This window comes from Coturnix japonica, chromosome 3 (genome assembly GCF_054131305.1).
Source record: "Coturnix japonica strain WE chromosome 3, WE-NBRP24, whole genome shotgun sequence".
NCBI lineage: Eukaryota > Metazoa > Chordata > Aves > Galliformes > Phasianidae > Coturnix > Coturnix japonica.
Genome location: NC_140665.1, coordinates 26,761,895 through 26,789,192, shown reverse-complemented (window position 1 = coordinate 26,789,192; position 27,298 = coordinate 26,761,895). Strand labels below are relative to the sequence as shown.

The 27,298-nt window shown below is 41.0% G+C and overlaps 2 protein-coding genes across 30 annotated transcripts in view; one reads left to right on the top strand and one right to left on the bottom strand.

The window, feature by feature from the left end:
* PIGF (phosphatidylinositol glycan anchor biosynthesis class F) overlaps positions 1-18,157 on the top strand; it is a 22,366-nt gene extending 4,209 nt beyond the window's left edge. For 13 of the 28 annotated variants that reach the window (XR_014944640.1, XM_085543134.1, XM_085543147.1 and 10 more), the window contains 2 exons: positions 3,235-3,343; positions 12,921-13,336. Coding sequence is in view for 22 of the 28 variants with exons in the window: in XM_085543134.1 (XP_085399260.1) it covers positions 3,235-3,343; positions 12,921-13,034 (223 nt within the window). In the remaining 6 variants the exon portion in view is untranslated. Of the gene's footprint in view, positions 1-3,234; positions 3,344-12,920; positions 13,337-14,441; positions 16,621-17,080 lie in introns of those variants that run through there. The other 15 variants (XM_085543140.1, XM_085543139.1, XM_015857477.3 and 12 more) reach the window with 4 other exon arrangements.
* RHOQ (ras homolog family member Q) lies at positions 6,692-27,298 on the bottom strand. Of its 2 annotated transcripts, none has more exons than XM_085543150.1 (5): positions 27,087-27,298; positions 26,899-26,957; positions 15,094-15,258; positions 14,410-14,505; positions 6,692-13,668 (listed from the first exon to the last, which is right to left on the bottom strand). In XM_085543150.1, exons 1-5 carry the CDS (start codon positions 27,226-27,228, stop codon positions 13,513-13,515), a joined length of 618 nt encoding a protein of 205 aa, XP_085399276.1. In that variant the 5' UTR covers positions 27,229-27,298; the 3' UTR covers positions 6,692-13,512. The 2 variants fall into 2 exon arrangements, with proteins under 2 accessions (XP_085399276.1, XP_085399277.1); XM_085543151.1 differs by having other exon boundaries at positions 6,692-13,664.

The following is a 27,298-nucleotide window of genomic DNA, read 5'->3' as shown; positions in this document are numbered from 1 at the left end:
AATCAAGTAACAAATGTTTGGCAACGGCCTGTCTTTGTGCCTGGTTAGATTTTAAACACGTCTTTTTCTTTCCTAATCCAGAACTTCATGTTATTTCAGCATAATTATTGCATAGGAAACAGGATTGTCTTGCTATGATGTTTTGTACATACTTGTTAATAGGGAGCCGTATGACGTTATCTGATTAAAGTGCATTTAGTAATGATGTTTGATTACACAACCCTTGGAATGAAAATAAATTATGGGGAAATATTGTAGCAGGGTTTTTTATGGGTTGTAGTAAATTGCCCTTTTGAAAATAAGTCCATGTTTTTTTATTTGACCTCATGAATGAGTTGCAAGTACTTAGATGTTAACTGAGTATAGGAATGATTTATTCAAAGGTTATATCCTGCTTTAACCATGTGGAATGAGGTGGGGTTGGTTGAACAGGGAACAGGGCATTGAGGTAAGATCAGCGTGGCAGTTTGCCTTGAAAGAAGCATTTAGAGAATTGAATCGCACTGGCACAACGAGCTGGAAAGTCTGAGTAGGAGTGTAGCATAGAATGAAAGAGGAATTGTTTAAAAAAATATGTGTACGGCTTAAACTGAAGAAATCATTGACATTTGTGTTTGTTTATAAGACTGAGATCTGCTGTGTCTTTGTCTTTACAGAAACATAGGAGAGGGCATCTATATTAAGAAATTTTATCTTAATAAATCAAATGTAAACAAGTAATAGATTTTAATATTAACTAGCCAGCTGTTGCTCTGGGTAGTTGTGAAATCTTTCCGCTATGTTAAGGTGGCGGTCTGGTGTGGAAATACTGTTAGACCTAATATTTTCTTGGAGGCCTATTCATAAGATTACACCAAATAACTTGTGCTACGTAATCTATTGCATTGTAATAGCTCTGGTACAATTGAGTCATATAGCATAAATATCTTGGAGGCAATCTTGCCAAGTTCTTATTTGTTTCTGCAGAGGTGCTTAGCTTTCTCTGTTTGCAATTACAGCACTTCCAGCAAAGCGGTCACCTTGAGTAAAATCACTTTCAGTTAGAACTCAAAAAATCAAGTCTTCTTGCCTGTAAGGGTCAGATTCTATGTGCCATTGCATGGTATGGTGAGATCTGTGGCACTGCAGGTTTGTTTGTTACATAAGGGTTGGGGGATGCTGGTGGGTCAGGGACACATTGAAATGCAGAATACAGTTACGTGCAATACAATTGTAGCTCAGGTAGAAAATTTAAAGGTGGGCATCACCAAAGGAGTGTGCTGCTTTGTATTTCAGTCCTGCCATGGTGTAGAGTTCACCATCTTGTCTATCCAGGATCTATCTTAATACATCATTTTATGTTAACTAACCTCTTAATTCAAATATTACTTAAAACAGCTCTCAACTTGTGTTATGAATAAGGTTTGAAATGATTTGAGGTTTTACAGTGTTATTATGCCACTAGCCATCATTTACCATTGTAAATATTACTAGTTTTACCTGTAGAATCATTTCAGCTTAGTTTTATCAGTGGTTTAAAAATACTTAGTTTTCATTTGAGTGCATATAGATGTTTGTACATGTACATTTAAAGCTCCTAAATGTTGCTCCTCATACTAATGAAGGATTTGTGTGGTGTGTTAATGACTATCTACAAAAATCCTGAAAGCTGACACTCCATGCAGAGCAGTGAATGATCAGTGCGTTGTTACTGCAATATACTGTCAGAGGACAAGTTGTGCCAGATTTGAGAGTCTTATGTCCACGCTTTGTGTATGTGGATGAATTAGATGTTCAGATTGTTGCCAAACGACCGAGAACTGTTCTTCATTTGGGCACCGTGCCTTGCTCATTCTGTTATTTTGCTTTTAGACTCAATCTAGCATCTCCATATGGCACAGCAGTATGTGCGTACGTTTACCAGATAGGATGTCTTGTGTGATACAAACGTACCTCAGTCAGTCCTTAGTGTATTCTGCTGCCTCTTTCACTGCTTTAGGGCTGTAGTGAACGATTTCCTCTCCACATTGGCTCACAGCTTAGTTATTCAGCTTCTGGCCAAGGGGAAATGGTTTTAAGTTGAAAGAGGGAAGATTTAGGTTGGATGTTAGGGGGAAGTTCTTCACTAGGAGAGTGGTTAGGCCCTGGAACAGGCTGCCCAGGGAGGTTGTGGATGCCCCGTCCTTGGAGGTGTTCAAGGCCAGGTTGGACGGGGCCCTGGGCAACCTGATCTAGTAAAGGTGTATGTTTGGTGGCCCTGCCAGGCAGGGGGGTTGGAACTACATGATCCTTGAGGTCCCTTCCAACCCGGGTCATTCTGTAATTCTGGAAATAATTTACAATTTTTGGTGTGTAGACTAGCTTAGTGTTTGCTTGTTTTTTCCAAGTTACAAGAAGATATAATTGTGTGCTCAAATCTAGTGTTCTAAGTTACAGCAATGGGATTAGCGTAGAATAAATAGTGTTGTTTCTGCCCCAAATGTCAGCATTGCATTATAAATATTATAAGCAGCATGAGTTTTATATTATGCAGCAAGCAGTAGAATTTGTTTGTCCTATGCTTATAAATGGTTCTATCAATATTGAGTGCAGCAGTGAATTACATGCTTTAGACTTCTGAGTACTTTAGACTCTTCAAAATAAGGGTTAAAGGTTTAAAGCTTTCATGTCACACAGACTAAATGTCACTTGTAAAGTTTGGGGTTTGCAGTTCATCTAGACTTTTAGCTGTAAAATGCCCATCTTCTTTCCTTCATTGGCTAAAGCTAGATTTGTGTTTATAACCCGAGATGGAGCAAATTTAAGATCCTGATCTTGTACCTTACTGATTTGGAGTAGGGCTTTGAATTCAGTTCAACTCAGTACTATGCCCTGCAGTGTTATGAAATGCACAAAGAACTCAGAAGTCCATGGCTTGAGGGAAGCAAAAATATTCACTCAGTAAACAGATGATGGACAATAAGCATTTACCTAATAAACAGAAACCCAAATTGTCCAAAACTTTTGAAGCCACTGCTGGTGGGAGGCTATAAACTGAGAACCAAAGTCACTAACATCTGTTATCATACACTACATGTTTTGATCGGCTGTGCAAGAAATTCACCAGCATGCAAAAAATTCTTCCTGCCTCCTGTGCAGTTGAACATGAATGCAGTGTGGCTTAAGAGGTGGAACATGCAGTCTGTACTTACTTTGCAGTGTTTATTTTCATGTCATTTGCTGCTGTTGAAATCCTGTAACACGTTGTTTTTACAGAGCTATGTCCATCTGGGAGAACAGCCTACAGATTACTACAATGTGCAGTATACTAGGAGGTTGGTTTGGAGCATTTCCTATTCCTCTTGATTGGGATCGGCCCTGGCAGGTTAGTATCTGCGTCTTTATTGTTAATTAAAAAACACCTGTTTTCCAGATATACAAGCTACTCAAAATGGCTCTGAAACTGAACAGATGTTACTTGGATTTACTTGTAAGTTGTTTCTGCAGGGTAGTGCCAGACATTTAAAAGGTCATTGGAAGCATCTTTTCTTACAGCATAAGGATGGAAAATGCATATTTTTTTTTACATATTAAGATTCTTTCTTGTAGTTCTATGAGTGTGTCTGCTGCATGCAAATTTTAATCACAAAATAGAGTTGTAAGGATAAGCTAGACAAGGGGAAGGAGAAATGTGAAATGATAAAGATTGCTCTGGGTTTGTCTACTTTCAGTCTGGTATTTTTTCTTCCTTATGGGCAGGGAAGAAATGATGCTCTCCCAGTGTTTCAGATCCATACAAACACTTAAGAGAATACATTTGAAATAGATTTGGATTGATTTGTGGAGATGGTGTGGCCAAAGAACTGTACTACAGTCTTAACTTCTGATTTCAGAGGAAGGCAAGGATTAGCTTTGTAACTGCACAATAAAAAATGCTTGCACTGCAGATTCCGTCTTAATATATTCTAATTGTCTGTGTTATTTTCTTCATATTTTTTTGTCATGGAGAAATGATTATATAAAACAGTGAAAATCTGCATTTGCCCTAAAATGATGATGTCGGTACCAATTTGCACTGAAGATCCTCAGTGGGTATTTTCATTACCTCCAGTTACCAACCTCTAAAACTCTCTGCTACACAATATCTTTGAGGCCTGTTTGTAAGCAGATGGTTTCAAAGGTGTATTTCAGAAATCAGTATAACAGCCAACATGCTTTTTCTTTCTGATACTGTGGAGACTTAGAGCTGCCATAGAAATGTGTCGTCCTGAAATAGCTAGCAGCCTTATGCCATCATAAGTAGAGGAGTAGGGTAGTACCTTACATATAAAATGAAGTTTTCCTCTCTAAAACGGCTTGGAATTATTTTTTTGCAAGGTACCTACATGAGACTGATGGTAAAGTATGTGTTGGCAACCAGTTAATTGTTGGCTGACCTTCCCTGATACTGCCTAAAAGACAAGGGGTTCATTGAAACGCAGTGTTATGTCCTTCTGCATTGAGAGACAAGCAGTTCTCTTCTTGCTCAGCTATGTTTTTAAATGCTGTGTCACATCTGGCAGTTTTTATTTAACTCTTTTGCTTACACCCAAGATTTGTCACAGTATCTTCACTCATTGGCATTTGTGTATTGAATCATTCTATGTAAGTGTTGATAAAAACTTGGATTTATATGAGCATATAATGGCATGTTGTCCATTTCCCTACTCCATTGACATTTGTCAGAAAGAAGTACTGAATGCTCTGTCTCTTCTTTCTTTGGTGTCATTCACAAAAGAAAATCTAAGAGTTGCATTTCCTAGTATGGGACTTGGTCTTGGGTGAAAATTGTGTGTATGAGTGTAGCACAGTTGGACAGGTCAATGTGATGGTACTATTGGCACGATAGAAGGGTGCTATAAGGGAAGAAGATTGCTCACTTGTGTCAGGTTTGCAGGGAGAAACTCCACCAGGGAGGGATCTCCAGAAAGACCCTTCCCCAATGGCAGTCAGCCCTTAAATGGGGTCTAGGAGAGGTACAGCCAGGCTCCACCCCTTCCAGTCACACAGCTGAATTGCCTTCACCTGTTCACCCAGGGCTTTTTCTGCTTGAAAAGTCTTCAAAGTCATACAAGCTGAACATAACAGACTTACTGAAGTTGAGATCTGGAATCTGTAAATCTAAAAACTCATTATCTGACTCCTCCGGACAACAAAGAATTGGCAGAATCCTCAAATATTGTAACTTGTCACTAGTTGTTTCTGCAGGCATGAGTGCTCCCCACTCCATGTTTTACCTTGTGGAATTTAAAATAATGGGGTGGGAGAAGAAATCTTAATTTCCATTTTGAGTCTGAAGTGCTGGATCATTAGTTGAATCATCGTCTGAGTAATCCAAGAGGTCAGATGAATGGAGAAGTTTGCTTATCGGATCTGCAAGCTGCCATTTCAGCAGTCAGAAAATTTCATATTTAGGTGCTTTTTAAAAATTATTTTTTTTTTTTTTAAGGATCTGCTTTATAGGGAAAAATGAAAGAAGCTCTTTGTAAAAGCCTTTATATTTTATAGCTGTATTGCAGCGAAGCACAAAAATGGTAGCCAGTGTTGAAAGCAGGAGTGGAACTCCTTTAAGGAGGCTTCTTAGAGATCCTGTTCAAGACTCTCAGAGGTTTGCAGTTATTGATCTATTTACTTATTTATTTTAATGGTTTTGGCTTTAGTGTTTGGTTCTTTTTAAATTTGTTTTTCCTGAACATGAAGTCTTAAGTGTTGATAAATAAAGGGACAAATGTAGTTGTAAATTCACTTGCTTTAGGAAGAAAATATTTAGTGCAGGTTGACTTCCTGATCATAAAATTATCTGTACGTAACACAGTTATGGAAGAAGGTTCACTGAAGGAAAAAAAAAGACATGAGCTGGAAGTGTTCTGTGTAGATCTTAATCCAACTGGCATGCTTACAGGAACACCTACAGATTAAGTCCTAGGCAAGGTGTGGAAAATATCATGTAGATATTAATGTAGGCTCAAAAGTACTGACAGCCCAGTCAAAACTCTGCTGGTGAGACCTTACTTGGAGTACTGTATCCAGATGTGGAGTCCTTACTATGGGAGAAATATAAACCTGTTGGGTGTGTGTCCAGAAGAGGGTCACAAAAAGGATCCAAGGGATGAGACATCTCACCCTATACAAGGACAGGCTGAGAGCTGGGGCTGGTCAGCCCAGAGAAGAGAATGCTCTGGGGAGACCTGATAGCGACTTCAGTATCTAAAGGGGGGCTTTAAGAAGAAAGGGGCAGATTCTTTAGTAGGTTCTGTTGTGATAGGACAAGGGAAAATGGTTTCAAATTAAAAGAGGGAAAATTTAGACTGGAAATAAGAATAGTTTTTACAGTAAGGGTGGTGAGGCGCTGAAAAAGGCTACCCAGGGAGGTGGTGAAAGCTCCATCCTCGGAGACATAATAAAACTAGAGTAGTTTATAGTATATTACCTATATCTTGCCTTATCAGAAAACCAGATTTCAGTATGTCTAGTACATCTTTCACTGGAACTCATTTTCAATTCAAAAAGATTAAGATTTCAGTGGAGCAAACTTAATAAAAAACTGAATAAAAATTCAAAATCAGGAGTTGCAATCCGTGTCCTAACAGCTAAACCCAAAATGCTGCTTCATACTTGGTTACCAACTAAAAACATATTGGTTCTTTGTGCATACTTCTTGTGGCCCATAAGAAAAACAAGATAAATGCTGATATCTCAGAAAATCTTTGCTTTATTTTCCATGTTCATATTGTGAAAAATAATTGCATACAGGGGATATAGAGATTAGTGGCCCTATACTTAAATATAATTATGTAAAACACTTCTTTTGGCATATAACTGACAACTTTTATTCTAAGTAAATGAAACTCAGCAGGAACAGAATATTATTCTGGAAATAAAATGACGTTCATTGTCTGTGTAATGTTTCAGAATGGAAATGAAAAACATATAAAGTGTTTCTGCTAGAAGAATAAAACACATTGCTGAAAGTCATTTGGTATCCCGATTCGTTGTTCTTTATTATTCTGTTGCTATTCATAAAGTAACCTTTTAAGGTAGAGTTTGGCCACACCTGTTGTCTCTCTGCTACTTTTCAGTAAACTTTATTTTCTAACTGTGCGAAACAGTTGGTCAGGGAGACCTACCAGGTGATTCTTTCTGGTTATAGAAGAATTAAGAATGCTGCAGAATTAATCCAATCTCAGGCAAAGGTAAAGATGTAAGGACAGATGTTGTGCAGGAAAGCAAGTCCCTACAGCAGTTACATTTCTGTATTGAAAAAGAAACAACACGCTTTTCAGGACATAATACACTACAACATGTCAACGAGTCTTGCAGAGAAAAAAATGTCATATTGGTAGAATGGGTATTTTTTCAGTGTCTTGAGCTTACTGTCAAATTTGTACCAAGTTTTAGAAATCATTGTGGGGCTTAATTGTGATCGCTTGACTATTCTAGATGATGATCAGAAATTCAAGTGTATCCATAGCCAGTTGCCTCTAGCCATCTGATGCACAGTGGTTATGTGAGGATTGGGGTTGGTGAGAATAGTTTCAGCAAAGAAAAAGGAAATAACTTCCCTTGCTGCAGTTTCTTAGTTGTTGGGGTTTGTTTGTTTGTTTTCCCAGACTGACTGTTTTAGGTTGATGGTGCAGTAAGCACAAGCGATTAGGATCCGAGCTTTGTGTGTCATCTGAGAAGTGGCACCTCAAAGCACAACATTGCTGAAACAGAGTGGGATAGTTCGGGTGGTATTAGACACAAAGTGACACATCCTTTCTTTGCACAGTCTGAGGTAACTGAGTTGCAGAACAAGATGGTATAGTTAAAGATGAAAACCCTATCAATATACTCTGCATGCTGTAGAACTAGTATTCCAGACATCCAATACATCACTCACAAACTTTATTTAGCAAAGAGTGAAGTTCCTGGCTTTATTGCATATTTTGACACTGGATTTTAAAAACTGTTTTCATGGCCATCCCTTTTTCTCATCGTGTAATACTGATGATAAAATGTGACTTTTAAACCATATCTTGTCTACAGTGTTTTTGTATCACATGTGACAGTGACACTGAAGAATGAGTTCCTATTTCATACTGAGTGTCTGTAACATAACATGTAGAGCTGATAACAACTTGAGTTGTTCTATTAACTACAGGAGAAATTTTGTTGTAAAACAAGTTGCTTCATAAGAGTAGCTGGGATAATATCCACCGAAGTGGGGGAAGTGTTGGATTTGGGTTTTGGGGTGTTTTGTTTGTTTGTTTGCTTTAAACAGAGGTAGAAGCTTGTTCCACTTCAGCTGGGTTATCATTGTTTATTTAAAGGTATGTTTTTTCTTAGTGTAAACCTTAATGGTGAAATCAAAGGCAGCCATGCTTGCTAGAACGTTAGAACACAAATCAACAAAACCATCTTCTGGTTACAAATGCCAGCCAGAAAGAGTCTTCACACTTTGCTCTCTGCAGCACGTGCTTGTCAACGTACACATTCTGTACAATGTGATAAGACACTTTCACTTAACATTCACACAACCAAAATGGGTTAAAAGTATGTTTTGAAAATGTTAAGACAGTGCAGACTAAACAATCTGTAATTTAAGGCGTGTCAGAAACAGAGGGAAAATCATTATGTTCATTTATTCGGTTCTTAAGTGAAATAAAAATCTTACACAGCTTTCTAATTGACAGCCAGAAATGGATCTTTGGAAATAATAATACAAAAAAATCCTAGTGTAGGCATATGAGAAAAGCACTTATCTGCAGAATGGGACCGGTCTGTTTGTTTATTTATTTAAAGAATAAATGCAGTAGATTACCCCACTCTGTTTGTACCAGCAGTCATATGCTTACTTTACCCCTTAAAGCCTTTATTAGGCTTTTACTGCTCTGCTCTGCTCTGTAAGAATCTGACCTTTATGTCATTATCAGTACCAACATGCTTCCTACTGCATGTTGCGGACTCATAGTAGAGGACAAAACTGTCATGCGGCCAGAAATCTGCTTTAACTAGCTACATGTGTAATATAGCAGAGCAAGGATCTCTTTCCATGCAAGACATTAAGTATTCTCAAGTCAGCTCGTAGGTGTTCTAAAGAGCACTTAGGAAACAAGCTCATTTATTTCCTGAAAGGCTGGCAACTCCTTTTCTCATTCTTAGAATAAGTTCTTAGACTTTCTTAGACTAGAAACCTCAGATCTGTGAGGTTTCTGTGAGACCTCACAGTGTCTGTTAAGCCAGCCTAAAAAAATTCCTGTGAAGTCCTATCAGCACTGCCAGGTTAAAAGAACAAGGCATGAAGAAAATTGAAAGCAGAAGTCAGGGTTGCTTTCCATTAACCACTGGCTTCTGCTCTATCCCTTGAAATTTGTTTTCTGTACTTGCTAAGCATGCAGGTGGGATTTGTTGTTGCCGAGCTGCTATTCAGATTCTTAGCAATCAAATACACATTGTTAGGACTAGTCTGTTTCCACATGCATTTGGTACATACGCTGACTGTTTTTATATTAGGCTGTGAGGATGGTAGCAGGTGCTTCCCAGCTGCTGGGATGCACAAGGTATTTCACAACAGTTTCCTGAAGAATGTTCTGTCCTGCCTCCTACACTCTCCATATTTTTCTCTGCAGATCAACTTCCTCTCCCTCAAAAAACTGCAGTTAGGTAACATTGCCTAACATCTTATTTTCCTGCTGCTGACCCATGTACTCCACCCCAAGCATGACATCAGTGCTGGAATAGGTTATATCAGCTTCCTCATGGCAGAAAGGAGCACAAAGGAGGAGAAACTGAGCTGAGCAGTTTTCAGAAAGTGAAAGGAATACAATACAAGTTGGGTACTTTTAACAAGTGGGATGGATGGAATCTCTTACAATTGGCAGATGTCTATCAGCTGCTTAGATTTTTATCAGTCGGTACTAAGTCAGGAATGCCAAACCAAGTTTAAGAGAAAACATGGAAGACAGGGCAAAAGTAGATTGATCAAGGAAGTCAATTTCATTTAAAAAGGTTCATCAGAAAGTGACTGTACCTCAGAAACACAAGGCCAGCACCTAATGAAAAAGAAAGCAGGCTGCTTTCTTTGGTCAGCGCAATGCAGTACATTTACCACAGACTGTGAAGCATACACAGGGCTGTTATTTCAGCAGCTGATGAGCTTAGGAACCACATATTAATATTTCTTTGATTTGTTTCTTGGGTGCATCTGGCTGTGTGGCAATGGTCAAGAATAAAAGTTACAGAGCTTGCACCATTACTTGTTTATTGTTTTGACCTGCCTTGAGAGGTCAACTCAACAAACTCATAGTTGTCCTCATAAGGACAACTACTCTCTTATGTCCAGGCTTGTAGCTCCTGTGCTTAGGGAGTTTTTGAAAGGCCAAAGTGACTTCACAACTGCTTTGGGCCGTCTGACCAGCATAAGACACATAGGCCAATAACAATAAGGCATCTGGTAACGTTTGTTTTTTCTATGGTACTCTTCTATGCCACTAGAGGTGTTTTTTTCTATCACAGTTAATGAGATGGAGCATTGTACGGTTTTGCCCCTTACCTTTGATGTCTGCCATGGGTGAGGGATGGATTTCAGGTCATGTGGTACGACAGCCTGAATGCTCGCGAGATAACACTGATTTTTTTAAAAATCAAAGCAAAAACTGAATGTCTTGGAGGGCAGACAGAGGTATCAGCAATATTAAGTTACATAGTTCAGGAAAACTGTTGAGAAACTGAGCTCTAAGTTGTGATTCAATCAGGCAAAAAAGGTACAGCAATCAACAGAGATCATTTTAATGGTTTCAACAATTGCTCACTATACACAGAATACCAAAAAATACATAGTGAACGGGTCAGCAGAGATATTGACCTTACTGGTTAAGGGAACATGAAAAATTCAGAGTCTGACATCTGCTCATACTTCTGAAAAGCAATTTGGCTACAATAGATTCACCTAATGTAGGTAAAATTTAACGAAGGATCGTTGATCGCTCACAGAGAATTTGATGCAAAAGAAGACTGCAGAGTTATGAAGTTTCTCTCATTAGTTTTGTTAGAATAGTATTTGACTTTAACCAGTGGATAAGAAAGTCTGACTGCTGTTTCCACTGAACGTTACCAAGTAGCTGAGGTCTGGGGGACTTTTTTTGCTTTTGTCCTTTAGACACTTAAAATAGCCTGCAAAACGTTAGAAATAACTTGATTACATTTCTTTTAAAAGTCCAAAAGATCTACCTGAAGCATAGGTTCAGCCAAGGCCACAAAGTCATGTGAGTTTTAAATATACATAATATCCTACTGCGCCAAAGCATCTCAAGGCTTTATATAGAAGATCTACAACGCCACTGTTAACTGAATAGAAACAAACAAGTCTTTGGTTTGAGAGGCAGCAGCCAAAACATTCTAGCAACAAAACCAAGTAGCAGAGATACAACGTTTGGAAATGGAAGGATGAAACAAGGTCAATAAAGAGTACCTAAGGCACCTTGTTTATAGTCATCTTTGCTACACTCCTTAAGACCTCCAAATAATATATAAAACTGCAAATGCTAAGGAATGTGAAGATGAAACAGCAGAGGACAAAAATAAGTTACTCTTATTTCTAGTTAAAATTCCCATGCTTGAAGGATGTGAATAAATCTATTTCTCCCTGTGATAAATGAGAGGAAGGAGAAACCAGTACCGTTAAGAGTAAGTTCATTAGATTCTCATGAGTTGCCAGTCAAAATGAAGTAGGAAAAAAGGCTGGACACTGAGATGTGGATATTTTCTTTAATGTCTAGTGCATTTCTCAGTCTCAAGTACTATAGAAGGGGGAATATCCCCCTTAATTTAAAAAACAAAGAATAGGACAGTGCAGTCTGTACTAGCTTAGGGACTGTACAGCAGGATGTGCAAAATTGTCCCTGCAATATACAAAGGAGAATTGTGAAGAGAGGTGGGAATTCAGTTTATTCTACAATAAATATTTTTAATCACCAACTTAGTTGGGACCTTCATCAAATGCAAGTCGCAATTGACTTTAATATGCTACATCTAAGTACAGAATGGTTAAAGTTTTGCTTTGGACCATCCTCCCTGAAAATCAATACCAGTTTGACCGTGGTGGGGGGAAGGATTCCTTTACTTCTTTGCCTTAATACTAGATGCTTTGTGTAAGTGAGTCAGCTGTATTGACTCAGTTCCCTGTTCTTCTGTTAGGAAACAGGACCTACAATGAAAGCTCTCTTGGAGTCTTCAAAATAACTGGCTTATTATATTTTTCCTGAACTGGGTGCAAGATGTTCAGTCAGTTTCCAGCCTTAAGTTTGCTTCTTTCTTCCAGCCAGAGGGGAATTCATCCCTCTGCCTACTTTTCAAGCCTTAAAAAGAAAACAACCCCTCTTTTAATCTCAGTCTCTGGCCTTACTGGATTATTAGGTTACTTAGACACACCTCTGAAAGTTTCAGAATGCCATGAAAGACTGGAAGGAAAAATAGGAAAAGGCAGACGTAGAATAGAATAGTTTCACTTGGAAGGGGCCTACAAAGACCTTCAAGTCTAACTGTCACAAAAAAAAAAACAACACCTGTATGTTTTAAGATGTGTGTAGGCAGGAGGACACTAAGTCAGCTGAACATCTCAGGGGATATAAATGCTGTTAAGTTTTTCACGTAGTTTTGGGAATATCAAACTAAGGTCTGCAACAGCCAGAAGCCCGGTTACATTTTAATACGTATTAAATATAAAAAATAACAAAACCGTACCGCAGCATTTAGTGTTCATGAAGATGCGCGTATGATTGTTATACTTGTGGCATTTTTAGGAAAGCACGTCAAGCTTTAAAGTAGAATAAGACTCCACTGTCTTTCGGTACCTAGATTACACTGAGAATTTGTGCTCACAAAGTACAAAAAACACAAACCTTTTCCTCATTGTCTGCTTTTCCCTTGTGTTCTCCCCTCAGGTATGGCCCATTTCATGTTCCCTCGGAGCTACCTTTGGCTATATGGCTGGTCTGATTATTGCACCTCTGTGGATACACTGGAACCGGAAGCAGCTTACATACAAAAGCAGATAACTGGCGCAAAGAGAGACAAGGTATTTCTTTGTGCAGATTCCATACAGACTGTGCAGAAGTTTTTTTTCTTTTTTGTTGTTGTTTTTCGTTTGTTTTTCTGTTTTTTTTCCTTTAGATATATATGTATATGTGTAGTCAAAGCAGACGACTATCCAAATTCATTTAAAGCATTACAGGCCAAGCACCTCCACTCAATAGCATCGTACAGATGCTGCTTCAACATGGTGCAGTTTTTGCTTCCTCTAGACTATGTAACCCTGAGAGATTGTACCTTCCAGTCTGAATAAAACATTTGTAACAGATGTGGTGGCTTCTTATTACAAAGTTCATTGATTTTGATTGTATTCCTCTGGATTTCACCGGTTGTAGAAGGCAGAATCGTTATTTTAGCTTTCAAACAAGTTTGTTGTGTACTTAACGCATTGTATTTAAATTCAGTAGAATTTTCACAGTAAGCCTGGCCATTGTCAAATGTGTCTCACGTGATCAAACAGCAGTTTATGCATCTCGAGCCTATTCTCTTCTTCACCGTGTGTTTCTTTGGAGTTAGAATGGCTATAATAGCTTCATCAAAAACAGCCTTCAGTCCTTTCTGTGTTAAAGCTGAACACTCCACGTAGCAGTAGGCTCCTATCTGTCAAGAAAATAAGTTAATTCAATAGCAATATATTTCAGCTGTTCAGAACTGTGCACTTGAGCAATTTGTTTCTATAGTGAAAACCACAAAGTTTGGCTGTGATCTCAAAAATTTATCTGAATGTGCTTCTCCCTGCAGAAGAAGATTTGTATTCTGGACAAAGACAGGGCATTTCTTTAATTTGGTTCGTCTTATAAAGGAAGCATATTAAATAAACTCTTTAGACAGGCAGTGAGGTCCTCCAGGCATTTTCAGTAACTGAACAACGAAAAAAAAATAACATGACCAATTTATGTTTCAAAAGGAAGTCTCAACAGAAACGTTCACAGTATCCATGCAGGGTGTTAAAATGGTAGTACAGCATTCAGAAATAATTCCCTACAAATAGTTCCAGCATCTTGCATAGGGATTGGACAAGGTGACCTCTATGGTTCCTTCCTAACCTCAATCATTCCATGATTTTAACTATCTCTTATTAATGCTTACATAGTTTTTACTGAGTTTCTATTCAGAAAGTTAGAACAATTACTAATAAGGAAGTATTATTCCATAGATCTGCTTCTTAGCTGTATTCAGTGATACAAATAAATATTGCTAATTGCTGGCTACCAGTTCTGAGGTTTCCTATGCTAACTGGTAAAAGAAATGGACAAAGCTGTAGAGGAAGAAAAACTGGATTGAAAATAGATATTTCTTGCTTCTTTGCTATGTCATTTCATTTAGGAGTTTCTAATTTACCTCTTTTGCTAATTTCTGTCCTTGTTCCACAGATAAAGGCTTCTCTTTCATATCATTCAATCTCGCCAGAGTTTTGGGGTCATCACGAAGATCAATCTAACAAGAAAGATTGCAGTCATGTTGGAATAACTTTTTCTTAAGCAAAAGACAACTGATTATGTGAATACCTTCTTTTTAAAGCATAAAAAAAAAATGGAGTCACTGCTCAGATCCTGAATCCTTACTGATCCAAAAGCCCTTGTAAATGTAAGCTGCTAACTGCTTTCAGTCCAGAAGTTCAAAACATTTACTCCCTAATTCAGCTCTTCAATTAAAATACTAGAATATATATCCAGCAGTAGCAGCACGGCTAACTCAAACATAATAGCAACAAGTGGATCACTTCATAACTGGAGTCCAGTCCACTAGCTACAAAATGCAGGAGGAAACTGTCTCACTTCTCTGCTTGTTCCTTAGCTTCCATAATCAATGCATACCACTGGTAGTTGCAGACCAGTGCATTTATTTCAACCAAACACAAGTTGTTTATTAGGGAAAAACACAGACGTAAAGTTTTCTGCCAACTGATAGTTCTGCAAATCCATAAAGAGGGGCTGCTCAGATCCAGCTGGACTTGAACTCTGAGCCCAAAGAAAGGGCATAAACAACCAACTGATTTAAATAAACTAAAACAGAAACAGATACCTGTGTTCCTACTAGTAAAAAAGGAACATTAGGTGCATATTCCTTCAACTCCGGTACCCATTCTTCCTTCACATTTTGAAATGAAGCGGGGTTTACCACTGAGAAGCAGATAAGGAAGACATCGGTCATAGGATAAGATAAAGGTCTCAGACGATCATAGTCTTCCTGAGAAAGAAAAATTCTGTTATCTTCAATGCTAAGTTATTGCTTGTATTTCATTAATTTCATATTCAGGAACTATACTTGTATTTCAGGAAGTATGTTGAGGCAAACGTTCTCAATGTTTACAGCTGTTCCTGGTTAGCCAGTGTGGTACAAAATCTTGATATCAGAGTGATATCAATATCACTCTGATATCATATGTGAATATCACTCTGATATTATATGTGAGTATAAACAGAAATACAATCTCTATGTTAGTACTAATAGAAACTTACCTCTGTAATAGAACATACGGAAGAGTATCCTTAAAAAAAGATCTGACTGCTATAGAGTCATCCAGGTTATACAAAGCTAGGTTAGATTAAGGCTATTTAATACACTTAAATGTTCCCTTTGGATCATATGTAGAAGTGCTACTTAAGTTCTTCCTGAAAATTTTCTTTCAGCCAAAGAAATTGTACTGTCCTGTTGCTAATGATCAAGGCAGGGGAAGGAAGGATCAAAAGGGAGCTCCTTTGTCCAGACTCTGCTTTCCACAAACAAGCTCAGCAAACAGCAGCAAGGAACAGAAATTAAAGATTAAGAACCCTCTCAGGGAAACATTAATGTCCTTTTGGGGGCACGTGTCTGACAAGATTACTGTTTGGGTCATTTAGAGCCATAGCGTTTGAAGCCACCAGTCCTACTGCCAATGCATACAGGAACAGAGGTACTTAGAAACGTTATCCCCACTGTAAAACAGACATAATCCCTCTAGCAAGAGGAAGAATGTAGACTTTGCCATGCTTTCCAGCTAATGCCAAGATGGAAGACTCCCCAGCTTATTCTGCCAGGATTCTTTTGGTCTGTGTCCTACTATTCTTACCTTGGTTAGTTATTTGTTTTTTAGCATAGATAACTAAGACTGATCCCTGTTGTTGCCAAGACAGTGAAAAATGACTGTTTGGTGCCTTTTCCTCCACAATAAGCAACACTGCATGGTTAATCTGTGGGCTATAGCAGCCTCCCTCTTCCGTACATAAGCTCCCCATCTTAATTAAATCTCAAAGATACTGAAGTAATTAGTTCATTGAATATAAACAGAAATGTAATTCAACCCCATGTTTGAAACAAACCAGAAAATTCCATTTTTATTTCCTTGGCAGTTGCCACATTACCAGATTATTAACCTAGAGTTGCACCTTCAAAAAAGCGCTTCATTGATGAACTGTTAAGTTCTTAAGATGCATCACTAGAATTTCAGATACCATGTGAGAACTCCCTCAGCACAGTTTCTGCTTGAGCTCTCTGGTCATCTGAAAGTCAGCAGCTGCAGGAAGAAGACTGCTATCTTCATCATGAAGCGGAGAAAAGATGTGGCAACAAGTAAGCACCAGAGGAGATTCTGCACTAGTGAGGAGGCAACCGTTGGCCGGGCTCTTCTGTGTTCATGTGCCATTTTGGTTACACATTTAATGCCAGCCCTATTTACTCTACAGCTTTGTCAATAAGCCAGAGTAAGCTGAGCCGTAAACACGCGCACACAATTTCACAACCACAGTAGCTGAAACTACTGTGAAACATCTGACAGGCCATTTGAAGGTCTGCTCTTTCTCTGCTAGCATCAGGGTCCTATCTTGTTGCAGAAGTAAGACCCAGTACGCAAGTCTTTTCAGCCGCTGTGGCTGTTCATCATAGAAGGCAGAAATAACTTTTTTCAAACAAAAAAAAAATCACAATAGCAACATGATTTTGTTGTCGTTCGGGTTGAAGCGTACACTTTATGTTTCTCTTTTATTACTGAATGTAATTAGAGCCTGCTCAGAGTTACCACACTGTTTTTTAGGGTGGAGAAGGAAATCCTAAAAGAAGGTTCCCAACTGCAAATTAAACTGGGCCCTGGAGTTCAGAAATCTGCATGCAAGAACACTCGTATGGATCCATCAGTGACTCTCCAAACCAGCTCTGCTAAATCATATGCAAGATATTCTTGGAAAGGTTTTGGTTTGTTGTTTTTTTTTACAAAAATAAATCTAGCTTATAGTTGTAATTTCTACCGCTGAAGAGCTGCCTTTACTGAACTCTTTAAGTTTTACAAAAGCCTCACACCTGGGTTACAGTAATTAAGAGTACTACATGCATTAAATATTGCAATAGAGAAAACTGTCACCAGAAATTACTGTGAGCCCACTGACACTAAAATATGTACGACTTAACCCAATTCAAATTACAGACAGACCTTTAAACTCATGGCAAATACTCATTTGCTCATCCCAAAGACAAGTGACATTTGTTTGATTTACTTCCATACTGTTTAGGTTCTCTTTAAATCCCACTGGATACAAATCTTTGCACTTTTAGCCACATTTTGGTGTGGCATCTTTCTTCCTCACCATCTCTCAGTAGTCATCCAGGAGTGAGTGATTTCACTGCTCTTTAAGGAGCGTGCAGAGCTGATCTTCTCTCTGCCTTCATCTATTTATATGCCTTTTGATTTATACCCTGCTCCATCTGGGCAAGCTGTGGGTCCACCCCATTTAAGACGTTAAATGAGTACAGTGTGATTGGATACTTTATGTACCACAGCCAAAGATGTATGTGGTATTCACTATAGTGACTTCACCAACGTAAATTAACAGAGCGTTTGGCTATACCTACCAATCCTACTGTTTGAAACAAGTCAGTGCTGCCAGGCTGTCCTTTAAATCTCACCTGTGCTATGAAAATTATGTTCATATTGATAGCAATAATGGCCCGCCACCACTTGTTTTAGTAAGACACATAGTTAGACTGGTATTGGGTTCTCCTCAGGGAGAGCCTGGCTTAAACACTGTGAGCACTGTGTAGGCTGCCCGTGTATAAAGGCTCCTTCTGCTCCCCAGTAACCCCCTCTGAAATAATAAAATCAAATCTGAAAACTTGCTCTGATGTCTCAGGTCTCAATAACTGCTTGCACTCAGTTGAAGAATCTGAAATACCATATGAATTCAGAGTGAATATTAGAGAAGCCTGGAAAAAAATCTGATTGCTTCAATTATAGTTTATTTCCTGAATCTAGTGTAAGGGAAACAAGTGTGATTTATTCTAAAATTAAATGCAACGGCAAAATCTAATTATACAGGTCAGTCAACATAAATTCCAATTTGAGTGCAGGTACACACCATGCTGTGTGGCAATTAAACTTCCAATCCAAATGGGGGAGGCAGTGCTTGTGTGTTTAGGCATTACAATATGTAAAGAATTTAACTGGAATATTTATGAGTATAAATAAGGTGGGTAAGAATGCCACTAAGAATCAGAATATGCAGTAAAGTCTTAACTCCAGACATACAGTCCAGTCCTGTAATAACTTAAATTGGACGTAAGCGTGTTGGCTAAATTAACACTGTATGGTGCTGTCATCTTCTATGGACACTGATGGAAGATACTACGCTGCAACAGGAGCATTCATCTTTTATCTAGCATCTCCACAGTGAGCAAGGGCAGCTGCCAAAGAAGAGGAGACACAGGAAAGAAGATGAGATGGAGGAAGCAGTGATTCACCTTCTCAACTACAAACTGGGAAGGACTGCTTTTTGTTTGCTTGCTTGTTTTGCTTTTGGGGGGGTTGTTATTAATCACTGATTTTCACTGTATTTTGGATGATTAGCTGGATATGTTCTAATCTACAATCCAAAACTTGGCTACTCCTTTTCCTCACCTTTAGATACTTCAAAAGAGAGGTCTCAAAGAACTCCTTCCATGAAGAACTGCCTTGCAATTCTGCAACAGTGTATTGTTCTTCATCTCAAGGTTTTGCTCAGACTAAAAGAAGCCTGTGCTGTATTTTAAGTTGCCTAATTCCATGGATATCAGCAGGAAGACATAGTTAAAAACACACAAACTGCATTCCTAACTCTGCTGCTGACACAATTTGTTGCCCTGAGCAAGTCATTATCCTCTCTCTCCTTGCATCTTCCCATCTGTTAGGGTGTCCCATAGGGGTTTGCTAGCTTAATAATGCATTAGTCTTTGCAAAGCTTTCCGAAAGCTTTTGGTGTACACTGCTTGCAGTGCAATGGGTTATTTAAAAAACAAAACAAAACAAAACACCTAAAAAACAGCTGAGACAAACTGCAGACTCAATTTCTAGACAACCTTCTTGACCCACAGAAGCATAATATCCCTTTATTTACTAGAAAACTGAAGTCAGAGGAGTAGATATAGCTGAGAACTCATATCCCCCGTAGCTTCCCTGTTTTATGGTATCTGTGGCCAAGAGCAGTGGGGACATAGGTCCTTACCCTCCTCACCACAGTATGAGGCTGCTGGCTTCCTTCTCCTCTGGAATGGAATTAGGTTCTCTATTCCATTTGGAGACATGAAGGATAATTAGGGGAGCCTGCTTTGCAGCAAGCGCTTCCCCACACCCTGACCAAAACATCCAGAGAAATTCACACCTCTGAGATCTGCTGTTGCAGGTACTGAAAAAGACATGAACCCTGTTTGTTTTCCTTGCAGATATCTCCATGCTCTTATAAACAAAAAGATAAGCCTATTTTATATTGTGAGAAGATATGAAATAGACAGAGGGGAACAAAATATGGCTCACACCACGCTGCAAGAAAAACTGGAACTTAACAACTCTAGGTTTGCGCTCTCTGCATTGGCAACCATCTGTTGCTTTCACAGCTTACAACAGCCATCGTAAGAGGAGGTTCTCACTCCCAACCATCTGTTTTTAGACGAGAAGCCAAAAATAGATCTCAGGCGGAGCTGCTGGAGGAATCCAGCTTTCATGTAGTGCAGGGTAATGACAACTGCTGCTCGCAGGCTCTCAGCGCGGCACACACAGATCACTGGAGGTGGTAAGTCAACCCCAGCTGTATGTCCGAGTTGTAACCTATTACGTGGTAGGACAGATGAAAGTTTTCACTCCGTAGAAATGGCCACCCTTCAATTTTACCATTTTTGGAGCACGTTTCATTGCTATCCTTCAATATTGCATCGTTTGTAGTTTTCCTCCCTGAAATTCCCGTTTTGGAAGGCCCCTGCAATATTTCGTAAAGCGTAACAAGAACCTGAATAACTGCTGTAATGAATACACACCTCGGGGACTCGTCACAGCAGTGGGTAAATCCTGCTGTCTCCCCCAGACTGAGTTAAAAGTCAATCTGCAACTTTGCCATAGGCATAGAGCAGAGCCTCAGCAAGCAACAGCCTCCCCCAGAAGCACACCAGGAAGCAGATTTGTGCTGAGGGGCTGAATCACGCTGTGGTTTCTGATTGTGCTAGAAGCCCAGGGGGGAGGGAAGAGAGAGGGAAGCGGGCTGTACTGCTGAATACAAAGCACTTCTCTGGCTTAAAAAACTGAGCTGTTCAAATCTGGGCTGCACGTACTCTGTAACACTTTGCAGGGGCACAGGATGAAGTGTCCCCAGCATGGTGCCTGTGATGCAGCATCACCTAAAAGCAGCTGCCTGCCCAGCTCTGCAATCAAAGCCTGTCACGTGCATCTCTGTGTTCGATTTCTCTGCTGCCTACATCTTTAGCCCCTGGCTTCTGAACATGCACAACAAAGTCAGCTGATTGTTCCCTGCCTGAAGGGAAAAAGTACAGCACAGCCCCTCTATCTCTTTGCTGGCTGCTGGGGTTCCAGTGAGCGCTGCCAAAGACAACGGAGCTGTCCTGGTGTGGCTTCTAACACAGGTTTCCCAGGGAATGCAGAAAGTGGCTGATTTGGGTCCAGCATCTATTTTTTATTTATAGAAAAGGCTGCAAGAATACAAACTAAGTGCTCTCCCATTGTATGCTAAAAATGAAGTGAGCTAATCTAAATCCATCTCTGAATTCCTGTGAGAACTGTTCAAAGTATGAATTATACATTTAAAAAAGACCAGAGTTTGTGAATTATGATTTTTCTTCTGACAGAACTTCCCTTCTGGCATACCTGAGAACTGTGCTACTGCTTACAGGTCTGAAAAGCTTTTCTGCATATCGAGCAATAACCAGCTGAAAGATGAAGCCTATTAAGATGTATCTTAGAGCAGAGATAAGAAGGACAGAATATGCCCTTTATTATACATAAAATTGCTCTTAAGAGATCAAAATTGATCCCGGTCCTCATGTGGGATTAAACGCTGTCCAAATCCCACAACTTGGCATGAGGTGATGCTCGCTATTTCCCTAGACAGTCACAACAGAGCACTTCTCTCCATTACCACAGTAACTTCAACTTCCCAACTTCTCTCTAGCTTTCTAGAAGAAGTCATCCCTGGATTTTCTCTCTGAGACGTATTATTTAGCATCTTCCACAATGGATTCCGCTGACCACATGCACATTTTCACTTGAACACACCTTTACTAGTTGCTCACCCCTTACGGATCTCCAAGGAAGCAGCGCAGTGACCGCCTGGGAAGCCCTTTCACTCCTTATCCATGGGGAATCACCGGGCTGTGGTGAGCTGCAGTGCTGGTTTCCTCCTGACATTCAGTGACCTTACCAACAGCACTCTTCCCACCACAGATTTTCACTTTTTCCACATAAGGAAGTCATTCCATTTTGGTGACTGCAGCCATGAACAATTCACCGCTATTCACTCCAACGCTACATCCCAACTGCAAATCAGACCGAGCAGGGCAATAAAGCAAGGAGCCTACAGATCTTTCAGCATTCAAGGCTACATCTAATTTAGAGTGCAAGCCACTTGAGGCACATTCAGTCTGCGCTTTATTCACCTAATGCAATCAGCTCACCTAGGATGCTGACAGATGTTCCTTTGCTCTGAAGAGTCATTCTGCAACCTGCATCTTGATACGCACACCAGCAAGTGCCAACCACCGCAAAGAATTTCTGTGCACGTGCCACCAAATGGATGCAGCGGTGATTAAAAAAGATGAGGGTGGCAGCACCTAATGCTTGGAGGCTGAAATAAGAACTGAAGCTCTGTCCCAAAGCATCCATTCTCATAATACTGTTTTGTATAATTCATAGTAAAACCGCAGGATTTCCAATCAGTGTGTTTTATATTATCTCTTAAAGCCCAGGCTCCCATAGACTGCTGATTACATAAAAGAAAAATCTCATCCTTCTCACTTTGAAATGAAAGGTAAATCTCTACTCATCCATAAATACAGAAAAAACTTGAACTCACAGAACCCAAAGGCTTCAAGGAAAATCACTTCCAGCACAGGGCAGAAGTCTGAAACCATTTTCATTTCCTGTGTTTTCAGGTGCTCCATACCAGCGTGTGAGGATAGGATTGGCTGACTCAGCATTTTGAATGCAACTATGTTTTATGTCCCCTTAGTCCGCGTGTTCTCAATAAAGGAACTGGAACAAAGCACACTGAAATCAGCAGTGAGCACCTGCTGACATGAAGCTGTGGATCACACCTTAACTTACACTGTATGTCCCTTTGCGCCAAGGATTCTGACCAGCCAAAGGAGGTGATTGCTGTAGAAGCTTTCCTCTGGCCTGAATTATACTTAACTCGTTTGAAAGCATATTTTAGAGGCTGACTCGGGAGTCAGACTATAAGAGAAAAAACAGGGCATTTCTAAGATGGCAAAATATGAAAAACTTCGCAAATAAATTGTTTCAATCAAGAAATGTGACTGCAGAACTTCCAAAAAGTCCCATGGTCTTGTACAGCAAAGCCTGCCATCAGAAAGCCCCGCCAGCTCAGGCCGCTCAGCCAGCTGTCCCCTTCCATCACTCCGGCTGCCTACAGGACAGTTGCAGATTATATGACAATTTGCTGAGCACAGGTGCACACCGTCTTAAAGTGAAGTCAGGAAGCAGGAGGACAGACGGTAATATTATGCTAGAAAAGCAATAATTGTTGTGTTCAGGGTTTCTTTTGTAGATTGTGGTGTTTGGATTGAAACATGTCACTGTACCTCAGAGAAAGCAAGCAAAATTCAGAGAGAACCTCCTCACAAACTAATGGATATCTACTGATTCCTAACCCAGAAAAAGAGATGGTTTTACTTGACAACACAATTGGTGCTTAGCAATAGTTTCTCTATGCCAGTAGACTTCATAAAAACATGCTTGTAACATACCATAAACTGATGCCTTGAACAGCAGATGCTGTTGGAAACTCTGAGCAATATTCCTCATCCTGTGACTCTTCGCCTGCTGTTAACTTCCCTGTCTTTCTAGGGAAGATGTGATGCTTGCAAAGTGTGACTCACAGATAGCAATGAGGTGTTTGGATGCAAGTAAGATCTGCACTGCAATTATTATTACTGGAAGATCATTTGGCCATTCTAAAGGTAACAGACAATTACCATTCAAAGGGAACTCTATCATTGCTGAAGTATCTGCTGCTGACCTCCCATCACAGCGACCATCAGCTCACACATACTTCAACTTCAGAGAAGGGGTATGGACATATTTCTATTTTAAATTACCTACACACATCCAGTTGTTGCTGCAGAGCCCTTAAACCTGCATGGCTCTGCATCCTCAGGCACAGCAGCTTCAGCTGAGCTATTCATAGGGCTGCAGCCAGCCAGGCTGCAGTGAGCTCACAGCCTGCCTGCAACAGCGCAAAAGGGAGCGAGGCAAAATGCACGTGGGAGGAGGGAGGTGCAGGGACAGAATGGGGGTGGCTCACATTTAATGTTTAGATTTGCCAACATCACGTTGGAGGTTTCTGCATTTGTAACTCAGCAGTGAAGGCTTACAGGGTTTGCTTTGTGGAAGCGTGTTTGCATGCTCTGGGTTTGCATTTGGCGCTCTGACTGTGTGGTATCAGTGGCAGATGATGGCAGACCAGAAGGAATAATGCAATCTAAGGAGGGAAATTCCTATTCCACAACAGATCACCTCAACAGCCAGCAGCTGCCTCTCCTCCCAGGGTGCTGAAGTGCTACCTGCAAAACTGAAGCTACCTTCCAGAGCCAAGGCAAACAGTCAGCCAGGATTACAGAGATGACTGCTATTTCTTGTTTTATTTATAGCAACCACTGCAAGCTGTGTGTCCATCCACTCTAAAAGCCCTGCCTCCATCCCTCTCTTTCCCACAAGCTCATTCACAGTTAGAATTATTTGTTTTTACATCTGGCCTTCGGGGAGGTGCTGATCTCGCTAGTATTTGAGTTAGCTTTACACACTTCAGCTTGACCAACTGTAACAAAATTGCTTTTGACTTCAATTTTAACTCAGTTACAACACCAAATATATATATATATACATAGCACCGTGTCTGAAGTAAGGTGGATGTAGCTGCAACAAGAGCATCCATGAGAGTATGCAAGTTGAAAGAAGCCAGGACATGCACATGGTGGGGAAGGTTTGTCCGTGTATAGACTGAAACTTGTGAACTGTGTCATTTTTCCCTGCTAAATATAACCTGGAAAAAAATGGGATCTTAATAGATTTATTCTCAACCTACTTTAAACTCACAAAAACACAAGGCATTATGTGATTGGTGCAGTTACTATGTGTGATTCTGCCTACGTTGTGAAGCAGCTCACTGGAAAAGCAAACTGGATGTCATGAACTCAGCTCACAGCCCCCCGCCAAACAGAAGTCTGTCACACATTGCTAAATACGTAACCATACAAGCTAACAACACCCACAGACCGCTAAGTCAGTACTTCAGGCTGATGGGCCTGCTGCGCAACAGCTAGAAATCAAAAGGCTTCGGCACCTTGCTCTGCCATGGGCTTCCTTCAGGGATGCGGAGCAGGTGACAGCTCAAACCTCTGTTTGCACTCTCACCCCTCTTCCCCTAGAAGATGAGATCTGGACTCTGCCCAGGGCTGGAGTTGTATGCGCTCAGAAGGCTGCAAGTAGCTCAGATACCACAATAATCACATGCTGCCAAGCTTTGATAAAATGATACTATCAGGCTACTGTTTTGCAGTAAAACTATTTGGGGGTGACAGGATTAGAAATAACAACACTGCTGTATGCTGGCACTGAAATCCTGACTTCAAGCTGCAATGAATCAGAGCTGAACAGAAGTCTGTACAACCAGCAGGCATGTACCAGATGCAGTGTGCTGCTTCCTCAACACAGAGAAGACACTGGCAAGTCCTGTCTTTTCTGCTCTTAAATGCAAACTCTGATGAAGGAGCAAAAAGAACAGAATTGTCAGACTGGAAGCTCTATACAGGTTCCCATAAGAACCTCCTCAGTTGTGCTGGGTGCTGGAATGGGGCTTCCACAGGCAGCCCTGGATGTCCACTGCTCCCCTTCAATAACCTGGAGTGAGGGAAATGGTCAAGATTTTATGATTGCTGTAGGTCTGAGTTTGGCCAAGAGCAGATCTATTTGTGACAGCAGTCTCACTGAAACAACCTACAAGTCTAGATATACAATACATTTGCTTGCTGTTTGCTGCAAATTGCCCAGCTTACCATTAGTGTCAGAGGAAGCCAAAGGTTTCTCTGTGCAGCTACCCAGATGGACACCACAAAGCCACTTGAGGTAAGGTTACACAGAGCTCCTGTTAATAGCAACAAGCCAGCACGGGCTGTTCAAGACAGCATCCACAAATAAGCTCTGCATATGTACAAGTGCAAGGTGGTTTGGTTTTTTTTTTTGTCTTTTCCGATGCTTGTTATAGAAACTGGATGCATGTTAACCGATGCTTTATTTGCCTGAGCACCAGACCCTCATACTGTAGCACACCTGAGTGGTATTTTAAAGCCAGCTGAGTTGTGAAGCATTTACAACTAAAAAGCAAAGCTATGATGGGAATAACAAGTGAACTCAGTTTGCATCACTGGGACCAGTTTGTGTTTGTATCGGTGAGATCTCAATGATGAAGTCAGCTTGTTGGTAGGAACCTCACCCTCCAGCTGAAGCGAAGCTGTTCCCTGGAACTCTCCCTGAATGGATTCTGTTGCTGCTTTCAGGCCTTAAATACTCAAGACTGTCTGAGTATTGCCCCCCTTCAGTCACATGCACACCTAGAGAGGCACGCTAATTTAGATAGTAAATGTTCAATTAAGAGCAGGAATTGCTGGGTTACAAAATATGGCTTCAGCGTGTGCCGGAGCAGACAGATTGTCTTCCTCGCTGCTCCTTACCAGAGGGAAGCACGTCTGAAGTCATGTGAGACCCAAACACATGCTCACGCTGCAAGAAGTTTTAGTATAAGGAATATACAACTTTGCAAAAGACCACGCAGCATTTCTCTAGAGGCTCCACACCTTCTTAGCACCTCCTGCCCCCCACAGCCAGGCCCTTTACATGTTGTTTTGGTTCAGATACGCCACCTCCCAAGTACTTTAACTCCTAAGACTGTGCTCAGCCGGCAGCTGCTGGCTGCAAGTCGGGATAACTGAGCAGGGATGCAGATAATGGAGCCCTGTGCTGTTCGCTACAGTAGAGAGCCCTCTGAATATATCCAGCATTAAAACTGCCTCAGTCACATGCTGACATAGCATCTTCCACAGAGGGCTGTAATAACCTCAGCAAGAGAAATCACTTGGACTGTCTAGAACAGCTTAAAAGAAAAAAGAAAAACGAAGAGGAAGAAAAAAAGAAAAGAAAGAAAGGAGGCAGTTAAGCCCAAAACACACTCCGGGCTGTCCCCGCTGCGGCAGCGGGCGATGCGAGGCGTCCCGCTGAGTAATGCCGCCGGGGCGCCCAGCCGCCACCGCAACTTCGGCTCCGGACAGCGCCGGCCGCCCGTCGGCCGGGGTCTGGGGTCGCTCACTCACCTGCCCGGCGGTGTCGTAGAGCCCCAGCAGGTACTGCTTGCCCTCCACGGTGACGCTGACTGCGAGGAGGGAGAAACAAACCGGGTGAGGCCCCGGCGGGGCAAGGTCGGGCGGAGGAGGTGGGGTGCTGGGGAGCGCAGCCGAGCCGAAGCGAGCCGCTCCGCGCCGCCGCCCCCCGCCCCGCTCACCTGCGTAGTGGTCGAACACGGTGGGCACGTACTCCTCGGGGAAGGCGTCGTTGGCGTAGCTCATCAGCAGGCACGTCTTGCCCACGGCGCCGTCCCCCACCACCACGCACTTGAGCATGACCGCGGCGCTGCCATGGGCCATGGCCGGGAGCCCGCCCTCATGGCCCCGCGGGCTCGCCCCGCCGCGCCGGGCCCCCCGGCATCGCTCCGCC